This window comes from Corticium candelabrum, chromosome 1 (assembly GCF_963422355.1).
Source record: "Corticium candelabrum chromosome 1, ooCorCand1.1, whole genome shotgun sequence".
Taxonomy (NCBI): Eukaryota; Metazoa; Porifera; class Homoscleromorpha; order Homosclerophorida; family Plakinidae; genus Corticium; species Corticium candelabrum.
This window is the reverse complement of record NC_085085.1, coordinates 14337394-14349484: the sequence shown is the minus strand read 5'-3', so window position 1 is coordinate 14349484 and position 12091 is coordinate 14337394. Positions and strand designations below refer to the sequence as shown.

At 40.6% G+C, this 12091-nt stretch overlaps 5 protein-coding genes across 5 annotated transcripts in view; 3 read left to right on the top strand and 2 right to left on the bottom strand.

The window, feature by feature from the left end:
* The window catches only part of LOC134179742 (uncharacterized), a 2965-nt gene extending 1256 nt beyond the window's left edge, over nt 1–1709 (top strand). The window contains exons 2-6 of the mRNA XM_062646695.1: nt 1–74; nt 514–679; nt 751–898; nt 1300–1415; nt 1479–1709. The exon at nt 1–74 is cut by the window's left edge and continues 76 nt beyond it. Of these exons, the coding sequence (XP_062502679.1) occupies nt 1–74; nt 514–679; nt 751–898; nt 1300–1415; nt 1479–1643 (669 nt within the window). The 3' untranslated portion in view covers nt 1644–1709. The remainder of the gene's footprint in view (nt 75–513; nt 680–750; nt 899–1299; nt 1416–1478) is intronic.
* Nucleotides 1710–2440: 731 nt separating this feature from the next.
* On the bottom strand, nt 2441–3676 carry LOC134192548 (UPF0561 protein C2orf68 homolog). The gene is made up of 2 exons (XM_062661291.1): nt 3179–3676; nt 2441–2662 (listed from the first exon to the last, which is right to left on the bottom strand). Exons 1-2 carry the CDS (start codon nt 3644–3646, stop codon nt 2543–2545), a joined length of 588 nt encoding a protein of 195 aa, XP_062517275.1. The 5' UTR covers nt 3647–3676; the 3' UTR covers nt 2441–2542.
* Nucleotides 3677–3827: 151 nt separating this feature from the next.
* Nucleotides 3828–6928, top strand: LOC134194307 (ubiquitin-conjugating enzyme E2 G1-like). The gene is made up of 5 exons (XM_062663238.1): nt 3828–3928; nt 4033–4135; nt 4267–4364; nt 5236–5414; nt 6678–6928. The coding sequence occupies exons 1-5, from the start codon at nt 3883–3885 to the stop codon at nt 6759–6761; spliced, it is 510 nt and encodes a 169-aa protein (XP_062519222.1). The 5' UTR covers nt 3828–3882; the 3' UTR covers nt 6762–6928.
* Nucleotides 6929–6933: 5 nt separating this feature from the next.
* LOC134194296 (PHD and RING finger domain-containing protein 1-like) lies at nt 6934–9482 on the bottom strand. The gene is made up of 5 exons (XM_062663227.1): nt 9265–9482; nt 9061–9201; nt 8556–8668; nt 7824–8491; nt 6934–7436 (listed from the first exon to the last, which is right to left on the bottom strand). The coding sequence occupies exons 1-5, from the start codon at nt 9436–9438 to the stop codon at nt 6940–6942; spliced, it is 1593 nt and encodes a 530-aa protein (XP_062519211.1). The 5' UTR covers nt 9439–9482; the 3' UTR covers nt 6934–6939.
* A 20-nt stretch (nt 9483–9502) lies between these two features.
* Nucleotides 9503–11750, top strand: LOC134194275 (2-oxoglutarate and iron-dependent oxygenase domain-containing protein 2-like). Its single transcript, XM_062663206.1, has 7 exons — nt 9503–9623; nt 9791–9847; nt 9907–10017; nt 10353–10452; nt 10829–10953; nt 11015–11275; nt 11442–11750. The coding sequence occupies exons 1-7, from the start codon at nt 9513–9515 to the stop codon at nt 11718–11720; spliced, it is 1044 nt and encodes a 347-aa protein (XP_062519190.1). The 5' UTR covers nt 9503–9512; the 3' UTR covers nt 11721–11750.
* The last annotated feature ends 341 nt before the right edge of the window (nt 11751–12091 follow it).

Sequence of the window (12091 nt, the reverse complement as noted above, 5' to 3'; positions counted from 1 at the left end):
CCATCTCCTCCTCCTTCTCCTCCAGCTCTTATCATGACGTCTGAATCACCAGTTCAGACGTCCGCTGCTTTTCGGTAAGTGCCGAGACTCCTTATTGGACATACTTGTTACTAGTTAGGCAAAGAAGCAACCAAATAATAAACGGAGCAGCAGACAGATGTGCCAGACAGACAATTAACAACATCAATTTACTACAGAAACCGCTCGACTAATTTGAGAGCTTTCCCTGTACGGGTAGGTGTGACATCCAGACTTTGATTGACTGATGTAGCTACTTTATTGAGTAAGTACTGCACCCTGCCATGTTTGTTTGTTTGTGTGTGTGTGTGTGTGTGTGTGTGTGTGTGTGTGTGTGTGTGTGTGTGTGCGCGCACAGATGCATTTATGTCTGTGTGTCAATCTTGTTCGTCTCTATGCAACTTAAGAGTTACAGAGACAGAGAGAGAACACAGACAACAGATAGGTAGCAGTACACATACAAACTAAGTTATTTGCTGTACATGTGTTCTTCAGGAATGCTACCGTTCTAGCTGCTCAGATCAGAGAGCAACAGCTACTCGACTCTTTCGAGTTGCCAGCAACAACATCATTCCTTTCTCCAGTGTGTGAAAGGGTACATGTACTGATAATACGAGTCGTCATGCCTAGCGGACAAATTCATCGAATACCCCATTGCTCTGTAAGCCGTTCTATTGTGATGAAATTTACGTCAACATCAGGTGATTGTTATTTTTCTAATTGGGATCATAGGATGATTGCTTTGTGTCGCTTATTGAGAAGTTGGCAATAGAAGAAAGCGTACCTTTGGATAGAGTTCTGTTATCAAAAAGGGATGGTACGCCAATAGAACCGAATGATACTCCACACACCACAGGACTTGTGGCAGCAGATATTATTAGTAGGTCACTCAACTGTTTAGTTTCTGTAGTTTTTATGTATTGTCGGTTATTGCATGTTACATTGGAATATACAGTAGATAGCAACAGATATTAAGATGGCATACAAACAAACGAGCAGCAAGACAGGCAGGTACGTAGCTAGGCAAGCAAAAATGGGCGGACAGGCGAACAAGTAGGCAAACAAACAGACAGGATTTGGCCTGTAACGTACTACCTTGGGTGTACGAAATATGTGCTTCAACAGACAGTGAGACACACGACAGTGACGTGCACAGGGTAAACAAGCAATCAGAGAGACTGAAGATGGAAGCAAACAAACAGACAGGTTCATAGACAGTCTATTCAACATCACTAATTATACGTAACACATGAGCATGTAATTTACCAGCTGTTGTGGCAGGAGCGATCCTAGTATCTGACACAGCAGTGAAGCCTATGAGTCAGCCACCAAAACACGACGAAATTACTGTCAAAGTCCAAATGGAAACAAAATCCAAATTTTTTAGAATTTCAAAGGTTTGTGATTGTACAAATAATGGAACACATGTATTGTCTATTGTCTAATGTTGATTGACTTAGAAATCTCCTATGGAACAACTCTACCAAAACGTTGCTACTGAATTTGGTGTTTCAAGGCACCGCTTGAAGATAACGTTCGATGGAGACATAGTTAGTCCGAATGAAACTGCAAAGGAGTTAGACATAGAAGGCGAAGAAGTATTCGATGCATGCACAACAAAATGAACTATTTGTAATGTACCGATTGTACAGACTGTTTGATTGAGTATAGTGAGTATACGACAGACACTATCCAGACATGCCTTATGCCAGTATTCACATGCCATATCATACGGAGGAGCGAGGCGAACGCCTGGGGACGAGGCTATTTCTTTGCTTTCAGTGATCCTTCCATGCGAGGATAGCAACGGGTGGGGTGGTGGTGGTGGTGTATCACGTGACCTTGTCTCAGTAAAGCAAAGGAAGGCCTAGTGTCGAGGCTAATCATATGTAGCCTCGTCCCAGACTCAGTGTGGATCGCAGTCCTGGATGTGCTACAATGTAGTGGTGATGGCAGCTCATCTGGGACTGCAATCCATACTGCATCTGGGGCGAGGCTAAGTCATATGTGGTGTACAGTGCTCATTCTTGGTCTTAAGCAGCAGTCCTGGGCCAGCTCTGGTTGCTGATATGCATTCACATGAAAGCTATGCAACTGACGATTCCCTGGATTAGTCGGAGATACGCATCGTCTGGTGTGCAAGGTGGTCACGTGGTGTAAATATAACTGGTGGAAAACTCAGAGGTGACTGCCATTATTGGGAATTGGGAAGAAGACAGTCTCACTCTTTTCCAACTCCCAATAATGGCAGCTCACGTTTTGAAGCAGCCGAATGGTATGACAAGAAATGATGCATGTCTAGTGGACAAGGCTGTATCAGAGCCAGGACATAGCATCACAGCATGTCCCACTCGCCAGGGTCTGCTCATGGACTGTGTGTACACAGATGTATAGAGATGATTGATACACAGTCAAGTGGATCGATACTGTACAAAATCTTCTTCTGAAAACAATACATAATAATGTGTACCATGCCTAGATTATGGTAGCAAGTAGACTGTATACATTCTGATTCATGTCCCTACTATACAGTTAGTTTCCTATCTATTTCCTGTCTTACCTTGTACTCGAGAGCTCTCTGAATGCTGTCCGACAAATTGTGTCTCCCACCAAACTTGGTAGCAATCTTCCTAGGATCGTCCTCCTACATGACAAACAAGATTGACAACAAACTTAAAGAAATCTCTTGGCATCAGTGCCAACGACTTCTGTATTTCCTCTGTAGCATTGCAGTACCATAAACATATCCTTTTTGTATGTTACTCATTAGTGCCTGTGATATAATCATTGATATAGACTGACATGAGACATTGATTTATACAAGCACAACAGTAAGCAATCAACATATTCTTGTACAATCAAATATTTTAGAAATGCCAAATGTCACACTAAATTAAAGATACGGTATGGATCAGTATGTGTTTACAGTACACCACTTTACGATGCTACGCATACAGCATGACCAATGTAGAAACATTTCGAATGAAACGAATTTAAAGATTAATTTCCATGAGCATATATATATATATATATATATATATATATATATATATATGTATATTTCAAAGCCCACAGATACTGAGAGCTTTGATGCTCGTTTAATTAATTTTGTACAATGATTAATTATTAAAATAATGTTGTAGTGTTCTGTCTGTCCAACCTTATGTACAACAAAAGCCTTCCATTTGCCATTCTCCAATTCCACTTCCATGACAAACAACGGTGTTCGGATTCTCTCCCCTCGAGATGCCTTTTTCTTGCCACTCCCTCCTTCCGTCGACGTGCAATCTGCTTCTCTTGATTCCAACGTCGAAATCTCCTGTCTAGTGTCTGTCTCCTCCTTTGGAGTGCCTGAAACGCCTCCTCTTTCGTCTAATTTCTGCTCTTCACATGAGTCTTTTTTTCTTCTTCCTGGAGGCACGTACAACTGTACTGAACGCTTGCTTGGCGTCTGTCTGTCTTTAGACAGCGTTTCGTTTTCGAACGTCATTTTCTCCGCCCTTTGCCTTTTTTCATCAGCTCCCTCTTTCTCTGTGCTGTTGTAGTTGTCTCTAAAAATTTGGTTTCTCTCTATAACCTTGAGAAAGCCGTGTTTCTTGTTCAAACCGGGACAACGAGACTCAGCCATAAATTACAAAAGTTTCTCCTGCTTAATTAATTAAAGAGCCTCGCGATCCAGACCTTTAATTAAAGGCGAGAGTTTTGCTACGTTTTGTACATGTACTGAAAACAGCATTGAGAAATTTCTATGTTTAAATTTAGTCAAGAACACAAACTACATTGTCTCATATTGAAGCAATAATTACATAACAAAATCCCGTATAAATCTGAGCAGCTACCCGGATAAACACCGCTCTATTTACTATGGCATCAGACCAGGCAGCGCTTTTGCTTCGAAAGCAGCTGATGGGTAAGTGAAGCGATAGTCACCACTCTATTACGCCACTGACGAGCAGCGATTGCGCAACGCCTTCTTCAACATCTCGAGTAACACCATATATTACTTCCTTTTAGAACTTCAAAGAAAACCGGTAGAAGGCTTTTCAGCTGGACTCATAGACGACGACGACCTGTTTAAATGGGAAGTGCTCATCATTGGACCACAGGACACGTTGTAGTACGAAATCATCAGACGTCAAGCGTTTTTGACAAAACACTGGGTTAATTGATTCAGTGGTCGATGCGCTTGATTATTAGATATTGTTTGTGTGACTGAGTCTGTGTTCTTGTTTGTTGCGTTGTTTACAGTGAGGGAGGCTTCTTCAAGGCACATCTGACCTTTCCTAGGGAATATCCGCAGCGGCCGCCCAAAATGAAGTTCATGACTGAAATCTGGCATCCCAACAGTAAGCAGCCATTGTTAGCTTGTATTGTAAGACGGCCACGGGGTGTCTTGTATGTCATGGAAACCACGCCCACTCAATTTCTGAATGTGTGTGTGTGTGTGTACTGTAGGAACTCATTAGTCTGGGGGATTCATTAATTAGTTTGTCATAATCACAATTTACTAGCAATTTTGTTCTGTTAAATGAGGTTATGAAAATGTTTTTTAATAAAATTTTCTATTTAAAATGTGGTTTCTAATTGATATGTCTTCAGTGTATTTGTTGATTAGTGAAGATATGTTAGACCTCGTAAGAAGAGTGTTGTTACTGTTTTTCTGTTGTGTGTTGTACGCTCACTGTAATGGGCATTCAGAAGTGGTTGCTGACAATGAGAATACACACACGCACACACACGCACACACACACACACACACACACACACACACACACACACACACACACATCTAGATGTCAGACGAGGTAGTAGATAATAATGATGCGGCTTTATCATATTCTCTCCTAAAGTAATCACGAAGGCAAAAGTCAACGGAATATGTAGTAGCAGAATGACAAGGAATGGCCAAGAAGGAGAGGCAATGGACTCACAAATCAGCAGCATGAAGTGTACATGGAAGACAATTTATGTGTACATACAGTGTACACCATATAGGCTTCTTCTTCCACTCTTACTGCAGACCTCATATGTTTCTAATAAAAGCCTTGGCTTGTTAATTAAACTGACACAGAACTGTAGTTTGTCAATTTACTTGAACTTGCATACTCGTTAATCATGCAGGGAAGTCAGATATCAGGGTAGTCGCACTAGCATGTTGGACAAGTAAATCTTTGTGAAAACAGGTGCTTCACTTGATTGTTTGCTGTTTCTTTCCAGTTGAGAAAAATGGCGATGTTTGTATCTCAATCCTCCATGAGCCCGGTGATGATAAATGGGGTTATGAGATGGCTGAAGAACGCTGGTTGCCAATCCACACCGTTGAAACTATTCTTCTGAGTGTTATCTCATTACTGGCTGATCCTAATGATTCGTCGCCAGCCAATGTAGATGCAGCAGTAAGTTGAATTTGTTGTGTTGTGTTATGTGCAACACAGGTCTTACTGTTTGTAGACTGAGCAGAGAACAGAAACTGGACCACAGGAAAACTGACCAAAGACCAGTTCTATGGGTGGACAAACCAACTGATTGATGACAGACAGACAAACAGACAGATGGACGGATAGATAGATAGACAAGCAGACAGAACCAAGTCTTATTGGCTTGGGTAGTATTTAGTTGCTTTGCTTAGATGGTGTATAATAGTTCAATGTTTGAAAATATGTGTTGACAGACAGACAGACAGACAGTTCACGTGTATTTGCTTTATGAATAAAAATATATGAAGATTTGACAGACAGACAGAGACAGACACATAAACAGACAAACAGCCATACATACATGGACAGACAGACAGACAGACACATAAACAGACAAACAGCCATACATACATGGACAGACAGACAGACACAAACAGACAGACGGACAGACACAAACAGACAGACAGCCATACATACATGGACAGACAGACACATAGACAGACAGACACATAAACAGACAAACAGCCATACATACATGGACAGACAGACACAAACAGACAGACAGCCATACATACATGGACAGACAGACACATAGACAGACATATAAACAGACAGACAGACAGACAGACACATAAACAGACAAACAGCCATACATACGTGGACAAACAGACAGACAGACACATAAACAGACAAACAGCCATACATACATGGACAGACAGACAGACAGACAGATAAACAGACAAACAGCCATACATGGACAGACAGACAGACAGACAGACAGACACATAAACAGACACACAGACAGACAGACAGACAGACAGACGCTATATGTGACTTATATGACTGCTGTTTGGGTTGCACTAGTAGAACATTTTGGTTTTAGTTGTTGCTTTAGTGTGTTTAGTGTGTAATAGTTATGATTTATGATAATATATGGTTTTGACAGACAGACAGACAGGAAATAAATGAAGAAGACAGATAGAAAGATTGGACAGGCAAGTGAATTTACAGATGGGACACAACCAGACGATGACTGGACTGATGCACTAACAGACAGAAGGGCAGACGGACAGACAACGTGGCTTCAGCTGTTAGAAATCAGACAGACACACGACTAACTGACTAATAGACCAACAAGACAACCAGTTAGTGAGCAGACAATCGAACTAGTAGATTGCTGTATGAACATCTGCATGTGAGAAGGTCAGACAGCTCACGAGGCAATCGTTGCTTGTGTTACAGAAAGAATGGCGGGAAGACAGAGCAGCGTTTAAGAAGAAGGTCACTCGGCAGGTTCGCAAGAGTCAAGACATTGCATTTGACTAAACACACTCGGACCGTTTGTACTGCTAACTCGGAGTCAATTACATCCCTCTCTTAGATGCTCTATACGACTCTAATCACGTGATCAGATGTTAACGTAATGTCGTTAAGGTTTTGCTGTAAGTCTGTCCAGCTATATCAGCTGTAAATACAATACACTACTTCTGCAGTGCGGCATACATCAGTCTGATTCTCTGTCTGTGTCACTCACTAGTACTCTGCCGCGTTTCAACGTCACCGTGCTGTATGTTGTCTGTTGTGGCGACATACTCTCGTGTGTTATCTGCGTGTTGGTCGTTAGTCTTCCCAGTGGCTGCCTCGCTTCACGACTAGAGACCGTGTGGTTACGTCCAAAGAAAACTCTGCGTACCTTGGCTGCAGTGTTTGGAGTCCACACAAATGGTGTTGTGTCCTCTTGTGTCTGTTCTTGATTCGCATTGATGTGAAATGGATTGCTAGCTGCTGCTGCCCATGCAGACAGAGATGCTTGGTGTGTTGGTGGAGGAGAGGCAGCTTGCAAGGCTTCCAGTAAACTTGAATTGTGGTATTTAGATGTGTTGGTGTTGGGTACATTCTTGCGATCTGCTCTGAATCTTTGCTGTTCTGCAAGGTTTTCGTGACTGCGGGTGGTAGTATCAGGTTTGTTGCTATCTTCTCTTGTCGTCCTTACAGAGGTTGCTGAAATAGAAAGGAAGCAACATGTAGATTATGCCTGTGTGTGCGTGCTTGTGCATGTGGTGTATGTTTGTGTGTCTGTCCATCTGTGTTCCAGTCCGTGTAAACCAGTATCTAATCAGTTATTGAATGAGGAAGGAAATACACTGCACTGCATATCTATTAGTAAGAGACAGTCTATGGGCATCAAGAAGCTACTGGAGTGCAGCAATCTTAGAAACATTTCCATAGCATCTTCAATGGTGCATAATCTTTTGGAGACAGATGAGACTAACATACCTACTGCCTGCCATACACACTTGAAAAGTTTTCATTCCTTGAATAACCATTTGGTAAGCATGTGAATTAGGAAGTCTGTTTGAGTAGTCTGTTAATATAACAAACACAAACCTTGACGAGAGCTGGATATGTTCTTGATTCGCAAAGTAAGAGGCTCAAAATCACTATCACTTGAATCGAGTTGAGTAAACCGGCACTTCTTGTTGGACATTGATGCGCTGGCTAATATGTTATCAATGTCATCTCTTGCTGTCACCATACAACCACTACTAGTCATTCCTGAGCTCCTCAGTTCCGTTCCACTTTCTGACATTTCAGATAAGGTTGCAACTGTGGGCTTTATGCCTTTGCTTCGTGAAGAGTTAGATTTTCTCTTTCTTCTTGTACCTGTTGCATACTCTCTGCTGCTTCTTGCTGCTTGTCTCCGCCGTGAACTAGCCCTTGCCATTCGTCTTGTGAAGTTTGTTTCTCTTGTAGAGTTTGTTTCTCTTGTAGAGTTTGTTTCTCTTGTAGAGCGTGTTTCTCTTGTAGAGCGTGTTTCTCTTGTAGAGCGTGTTTCTCTTGTAGAATGTATCTGGTGGAGTCTATCAAGGCTCCCCTGGCCTTCGTTGACTCCTCTTTCTCCATAAAAGTTGACTGGCTGAACTGCTTGGTGTTCACTAATAGACTCTTCATCTGTCAATGTCTGAGATCTAGAACCATACAAACGGATTGTAGTTTGTCTCTGTGGGCGTCGGCGTCTTGATTGTCTGTCATTCTTCCAGTCATAATCAGGATCACTAGAGAAGACAAAACTGCAGCTGAAGAGCAATATCAAAACTGTGCTGTAATGAGCACTGATACGTTTCAGCAGTTAGAAGAGACCACAGAGTAACCGTCTCAGTTGCATCTGTATCATCAATAAATGAGTCATTCAAGTCGTACCCATCAACATGCTGTCGAGTAGTCAGCCAACCCTAAATAAACCAATTGATAGCAACTACCTTGACAAGCTAAAAGTACCATTTTGTGGTACTCTATGTACTTTTAAAATGTGCCTTTGCACACACATACATTACAGACTTAGATGTGAGTTAGATAGACTAAGCAAGAAATGCATCTCTGAACGAACAAATGAGACAATTATATTAGAAGAATGCAACAAGTTATTAGACTATCCTAGTAGAGAAATCCGTATCTCTCAATACATTAGATCGTTGTAGCAATTAGAAACCCATTTCACAATACATTAGACTACTGTATTGAAAGAATGCATCTCTCAATAATTACTGTTTAGCAATGCCAATAACTGCCCGAATTGCTTAATTAATTTAATTTAAAAAATAGAAATTTAATTATCATTTCTTACGTCAAAATCTTGAGAGTCTAACGCCTGGCTGTTTTCTTCAGTAACAGCTGCATCCTCCTCGTCATCATCATACCACACGCGCTGAATTTTGTCTGCCACTCTTACCCGGCTTACAGGTGAGGCCCCCGCAAATAACCCCACCTACGCAATCAATAAAATCAACACAAGATGTACTAAAATCGATTGCAAAGATGGCAAGTGTACCTTTCTTACACATCTAAACTTTGATTTACATAAAGGACACGAATTGTCCACTTTCGACCACTCGAGAATGCATTCAAAACAAAACGAATGGCTACACACGCTTAAACTGCCTTGGTATCGAATAGACTCTAAGCATATGACACAAGTAACCCCTGGAGAAGCCAAGTCCGTCATCCAAACTTCCACAAGCCAAGAAACGTTTAGAGTTCGCGCGTCGTTGATATTAATTTCTAACGGTCAAAGTCTCTATGCAGAATTACGTGTGTCGCTGCTTCTTTACTCGTAATCTGTACGTGAAAAAGTACAATGCACATCTAGTGTATGAGGACGACGAAACCTTTCGGGAACAAAATGCGAAGGTTTGCTTGTTGGTTGAATAATAGAGTAAGTGACCAGTAAATTTTGTATGTAATTTTTGAAAAATTGTGTGCAAAATTGACAATTATTAAAAATATATTTATAATTATATTGATTTAAAATGATAAATATTTAATTAATTAACATTATTTAAATTCTGTAATTCTAGATATTGCAGGCTAGAGGATGTGTGTCTGATGGGCAAGTTGCGGACATCTTGTTTCTGGTATGTTGTAATCTTACGTCCCTAAAAATTGGAACTGCCACATGTGGTGATGATTTCAGGTTAGATTAGAAGTGCAAAGACGAAAGGAAATGTTTAATGAGTCAAAGAGGAGACAAAGAGTTATAGCACAAACTTATGTTCCTCTTCATCCAGAGATCTACATGCTACGGGTATGTGGTCATTTATTAGTAAGACTATGGAATGCTATTATATATGCTGCTTGCAATTGGGGTGGGTGATGGGCAATGAACAAATGCCAGATTGGGGAAAGATGGGTAGACAGGTAGACATTGTTTGAGATTGATTAACATGGATTGAACTCAGTTTTGTGGTGCTGAACTTTAAGTTACATACACCTTGAACCTTGAATCAGCTGTCATAAACTTGACGATGTCGTCTTGTACACACACACACACACACACACACACACACACACACACACACACACACACACACACACACACACACAGTGATGATTTACACTCACTCACTTGCACGTTTCTAGGAGTCACAACTTGATGCTGGTTTTCTTCATGTCGTAAAGTACTGCAAGACTGAAGCTTCAAATGCACGTGATGTTATCCAGTTACTAAAGTCAGAGCAAGGTATAACAACATAACAAATAAATTACTCATATCACTACTGTTGTTGTGATGTATTGACAATTTCATCAATAAGACACACTCTTAGGACTATAACTTTAGTTCCACTGCATTCAAATACTCTCAAAATGGTATTGTAGATCAGTAGCTAAAAAAAGAACTTGCGTAGCCAATTAGCCTTACGTTAAATCTATAGGTTGAAAAGCAGGCTCGTATGATGCAATACCATAACTTATTACCAACATCGTGGTTGAGGTTCTATCAGTTCGACCTAATGTCCATATACAGAGAACTAGCCCACTAAAGTTTAGCACTGTGTCACTGAGAGATCTTCAACCACGATGTTGGCTAATGTTATACTTGTTTATTATAAATCAAGCAGAGAGAGTTTATTCATTGCCAATATTTACAAAACGATTTTGTATTAAATTTGTCGAGGAGATGGAACATTTTGAATCCAGCTCAATGCCAAAAGGAAGACCAAACACAATGAACAATTATGGTGTAAGTATATGCTTTGTGTACAGACAGTGGTAGTTGATTTTGAACTAGATTTTGATTTCAGGTTTTATTAAATGAATTGGGATTTGACGAAGGGTTTATTAGTCCACTTAGAGAGCATTATCTGAACCCTATTGCTCATCTTCTCTACGAAGATTATGGTGGTGGGAAGCTTGATTCTCACAAGGCGTTTGTTGTTAAATATAAGGAAGATGAGGACACAGAATTGGGCTTCCATTATGACAATGCAGAAGTGACAATCAATATATCGCTGGGAAAAGAATTTACTGACAGTCAGTTGTATTTCGGAAAAATGAGAAATCAGGTATGTAGGAAAGGTCTTTGGTAATTGACCTGCTTTTTCTCTGCCTTTTTTCTGTTTGCTTGTCTGCCACCTGTTCCTTGCCCACTCTGCTTCTTGTCTCTTCATTTGCCCATTTGTCTGTTGTCATTTTAATTACAAACAGGTTTCTGATGGTAAGTGCATTTAGGTGCACACCAACATCAGTTATACCGAATGCGTTCATGTAGTAAGCCATGGCATTTTGCATCGAGGTCAGCACATGCATGGAGCTCTGCCTATCACCAGCGGTGAGCGATACAACCTAATTATCTGGATGCGAGCTTCCAGTGTGAGAAACAAACTCTGTCCGATGTGTGATCAGCAGCCTCAACTTGTACCCACAGAAGGATGGGGAGATGGTTTCACTGAACACCCAAGTCCAAACAGAGAAGATGGCAACTTTGTTCAATCTTGCTCACTTTTATAACATGGCAAATCTTACTTTGTCCAACCATTGATATCATGAGCCTATTGACCTACCTGGAATGTACGTAGCACAGAAATGAGTGATGGTTTCAAAAAATTTACTGAACATTGTTATTCTTCAAAAGAGCTAACCAAAAACAATTTATAGAGAATTTACATTGTAGGCAAATTAATGTACGACTAGAATGAGCACCATAGATACCTTACACAAACTGAGCTCCTGGATTGGCTTGAATAACACTGACAACAACACTTTGCACTTGTATTGAAAATCAGTTAGGGCAACTAGTAAAATCAATAATAAATTCAGGCACTGCAAAAAAAGTCATAGAACGGATAATGAAAACGGTAGTACTTTAGAACATTAGAAAA